General features: G+C 39.2%; 1 protein-coding gene across 1 annotated transcript in view; it reads left to right on the top strand.

Annotated features, from left to right (window-relative positions):
* LOC106535492 (glycogen phosphorylase, liver form) overlaps nucleotides 1-4,591 on the top strand; it is a gene marked incomplete in the record, with an annotated part of 52,280 nt that overhangs the window by 33,934 nt on the left and 13,755 nt on the right. Inside the window, 3 exon segments of the mRNA XM_014032503.1 lie at nucleotides 378-541; nucleotides 3,531-3,645; nucleotides 3,716-3,817. Coding sequence (XP_013887957.1) covers nucleotides 378-541; nucleotides 3,531-3,645; nucleotides 3,716-3,817 — 381 coding nt within the window.

The following is a 4,591-nucleotide window of genomic DNA, read 5'->3' as shown; positions in this document are numbered from 1 at the left end:
TTTTAAGTGTATTTATTTAGTAGTTCATATAATTCTGCTTTTATTTCTAATTATGTCAGTTTTGGTCCTCTGTACAGCAGAAGCCTGATTATCATCTATTCTAGAAACAAGTAAAACATGCAGGGGCTGCGGCCCTCCAGGACCAGGATTGCCCATGACTGCTCTAGATGTTTGGAACCAGACTACTTCTGCAGACTTTGTGCTGTTTCAGCCATTTCTAAATGTACTTTTTAAAATCTGAGTTTATTTTCCCCTCAGAAATCTCTCCAGTTCCTTCAGAAACATGAAATCTGCTTCTACAAACCTGCTGTTAATGTCTCTTCTGCTGGTCAGGTTTCATGAACTCAAACCTGGTGGTGTTGTGTTTCTTTCTGCAGAAAATTGCTGCTCTTTTCCCAAAAGACGTRGACAGACTGAGGAGGATGTCTCTGATCGAAGAGGACGGGTGTAAGAGGGTCAACATGGCCCACCTCTGTATCGTGGGTTCTCACGCTGTCAACGGAGTGGCTGAGATCCACTCCAACATCATCAAGACTGAAATGTAAGCTCTTTGTTCAGACTGATTTAAGGTGCAGGTGTCATCAAAAACATGGAGAGCTCATCCATTTTCAAACGTCAAACACTCAAATTGTGCACTCACTCCCTGAGGTTTAGAGTTTCATCACCAGACAACATTCAGCTGGTCAGAGGTCAGAAAYGGATAACGAAGGGTTAAAGTGTCAGATCTGTGCGTCATACAGGTCAGGTCAGGGTAGGACCTGGGTTCTCCTTCATGACAGAACTCTGCAGCATCTGTCAAACAAACCTGAAGTAAATATATTATAAATAAATCTAAGACAAATTGTTGCTTCAAAGACAAAAAATWAAATAAATGGGAAGAAAATAATAATAAAAAACACAAACAGAAATTTTTGGAAAACAAAGTAAAACAGGTTTAGGGATTCATAAATGCATTTAGAGTAGTACAGATTTCAGTTGTTTTAACAGTGAGCTTATTGTAAGATTTTTGATATTTAACTTCACTAAAAGCAGAAAAGCATGGTTTCCTTTCAAAATATTTGCAACAGTGAATATGATATTTATCTAGAACAAGTAATAGAAGAATTCTGGATTATTATATTTGTAATTAACAGTCAGACCAAGTAAGATGTGTTTCCAAAAAAGGGAAAATTGTATTTTTATATTATTGTGTATAAAGTTACACAGATTCTGAGAAAGGGACAACGCCAAAAGATGGATTATAGTTTCTGGAGAAGAGTCACAGAAGGTACAGTTAATGTCAAGTATTTCTTTAAATCTAGATTTCATAAACATTTTTACAGGGTAGATTTTATGACTAATTTTATAGGTGGCTTGTTAGTTCTCAGAAAATTGTTTAGAAGAGTCCAGACCTTTTCCCATGAAATTCTATCCATAAAGCTGTCCCAATGTTTAATAACTACTGGTCGTGTTAATAGTTCCTTTTGAAAAAGAGAACATATTAACTTGTTGTTGWTGTGATTTATACACCTTCTTATAATAAAAATTTATAAAGAAATTCACAGGTTCTTATTTTCGGTAGGGTTTGGGCATCGATTCTCGAGTATCGATTGGAACCGGGACTAACATTCCGATTCTCCTGGAATCGTTCAATTTCTAAAATTTCGATTCTTTGCTTCGGTTCTTAGTCTGCCAACCGGAAGCAGCCTAAACACCAACGAAGAAGAAGCGCACGCGYRCACTACGCAGAGCCTCATTGTTTTGCAAACATGGAAGGTGTTCGGCAGGTGTGGCTCAACTTTACAAAAATAAAAGAACTCTCRGCTAAGTGCAACACTTGTGGTAAAGTTATTTCATGCAAAGAAGGGTACACAACTAATATGATTAAACACCTCCGGCTTCATGGTGTAGAATTAACGAAGTGCACCGTCTTCGACGTGCTGCGTCGTCCTTCCTCCACTGCCTCATCCTCAGAGTCTTAGCCTAGCGCCACGCTGAACGTGCAACTCTGTAAGTAAAATACGTTTTATTGTGGCAGTCAGCTGGCAAGTTTTACTCGACCTAATAGAGTGGATCAACTCAAATGCAAATATTTAGCTAAAATTAGCRCGTGTATTTTTTCATAGACGATCGACCTGAAAATGMARGCAGGCAGTTCACCAGTCTCCGTGTGTTACTCCGTTCACCATAGCGTCCAAAGGAAAGATGTCAGTCCAACAAATTGAGGAGTGCCACAGAAAAGTTACAGCATATGTTGTAAAATGGCTACATCCCTTTTCAGACGTGGAGTCACCTGCATTTAGGTTAGTTCAGCAATAATGATTGTGCTAAGCTGATAGTCTTTGCTAACGTTACTATAACAGTGACTTTGTTTGTTTATATGTTTGCAGGGACATGATAAAAACTATCAACTCAAAAATACATGCCACCTACTACAACAAATTATCTAGTTTAAATTTTTTTTAGGTTTAATATTTACTGATTTAAAAAAACCCTGTGAGAAATTCTTAAAGAAGTTCAAATTATTTCATCCAGAAAGAACTCTGGTTATATTACGCTCCATTTAAACCATGTACACTTAAAGCCTCTTAAAAGAATCGAAATCGAGAATCGTTAGGAATGGGAATCGAAAAAAGGAATCGAAATTGGAATCGGAACTGTTCAAATTGAAATGATGCCCAACCCTAATTTTCGGTAGATATCTCTTCCATGCAAAAATGAATGGACAAAACACACAAGATGAGCGTACTCAGTGAGTTTAAGTTGATCTAAAATAAATGAGNGCTAAAAATCTGCCAATGAAATCCATCTCAGTGGGAGAAATCCCAGACGGAGCAGAGAAGGAAACTAGAATTGAGCGGAGCTGTGTAGGAAGGCAAGGGTCAGGCTAAAGTTTGAGGAAAGAAAGGAGGAAGAGGATTGGTTAGTTTTAATTTTATCCTTTAAAGAATGTGGATTTTACCGGCTCTACTGCTTGGTCTTGAATGATCAAGGGTTTAAGGAAACTATTACATATTTTACCCCTGCCTGTACAGCAAAGCTCCTTAGTTTTGGTGACGTTTAGGGCTAAGGAGTCCTCTGCAAAGGTCTGGACCAGGTTATTTACCACCTGCTCATATCTGATGAGTGCAGATGAGTCAGTCAAGTGGGCTACCAAAGCCATGTCATCTGCATACAGTATTTCACCAGTGTCATTCCTTCGCTGCTGCATGTTATATTTTTAGTGTACACAGAGAAAAGAATAGGTGATAAAACACAACCCGGTGGTAGTCCAGTGTTTAAAACCAACTTGTTAGACCTAAAACCATTGTAAAAAACATGCTGTGGTCTATATGTGGTGTCAGGAGATATGTTGCTAACRGATACAGGCGCAAACACATTTTGCTGCAATGTGTTAATTTATTTTTAAAAATTTAAACCTGGAAGTGGTTCTCTGGTCAAATGGAAGAGTAGAACCTTAAGATTYTTCTAAAGGTCAACAGTAATAAGGCCGAGGAAAAAGACTTCCTTTAGTCCTTTTTGAACTCTTACACGATTTTTCTCTTCCATAGATTTCGGGACTTTAGTGATTTGGAGCCGGACAAGTTCCAGAACAAAACGAACGGCATCACTCCGCGCCGCTGGTTACTGCTCTGCAACCCGGGCCTGGCCGAACTGATAGCTGAGGTTTGTTCAGACACGTTCTGCGAAGGGATTCTTCCACCCTGTCGCTTTGTGACCTCTGACCTTTCTTCAGGTGATCGGGGAGGATTATGTGAAGGACTTGAGTCAGCTGAGGAAGCTGAATGACTTTGTTGACAACGCAGCCTTCATTCGAGACGTGTCGAAGGTCAAACAGGTAGGGTGGARATAAAACTGGAAACAGATTATTTGAATGATTGACCCTAAAACAGAGTGCAACAAATCCTATCAGTTGAAGTTTTGAGTTTAGGTCGTTAAGCACTGTAGCACTGCAGTCATATCTGTGTTTCATAAACACTTGGACAGATTTAAACTCTGTAATATTTGCATGTACAGCTACAACTGATTCACTTTTAAAGTTCTCCAAATTTAAAATGGCCGCCACAACTGATCAACCTTATCATAAAACACTTTTACAGACTCTAAGCTCAGATCGTTACAGACTTATTTTWAAAAATTTCTTAACTACTGGAGCCTGCAGTATCTGTCTGTTAGCAAAATATCTCATGAACCACTTGACAGGTTTTAGTGAAGCTCAGAAAGCAATCACTGGACCTACAAATCACYGGCCRCTTTATTAGGTCCACCTGTCCAACTGCTCATTAATCCAAATGTGGAATCAGCCAATGACATGGAAGCAACTCAATGCATTTAGGCATGTAGACGATCTGCTGCAGTTCAAACGAGCATCAGAATGAGGAAGAAAGGTGGTTTAAGTGACTTTGGATAAATGTTACCTGGTCTGATGAGTCTGGATTTCAGCTGCAACATTCAGATGGTAGGGTCAGAATTTGGTATCAACAACATGAAAGCATGAATCCACCCTGCCTTGTATCAATGGTTTAGGCTGCTGCTGGTGGTACAGTGGTGTGGGGGATATTTTCCTGACACTTTGGATCCATAAGTACCAATTGAGCATCGTGTCAATACC

This window comes from Austrofundulus limnaeus, unplaced genomic scaffold, assembly GCF_001266775.1.
Source record: "Austrofundulus limnaeus strain Quisiro unplaced genomic scaffold, Austrofundulus_limnaeus-1.0 Scaffold1471, whole genome shotgun sequence".
NCBI classification, from domain to species: Eukaryota; Metazoa; Chordata; class Actinopteri; order Cyprinodontiformes; family Rivulidae; genus Austrofundulus; species Austrofundulus limnaeus.
Note: the sequence above shows the minus strand (reverse complement) of the source record. Positions and strands in the feature narration are given on the sequence as shown.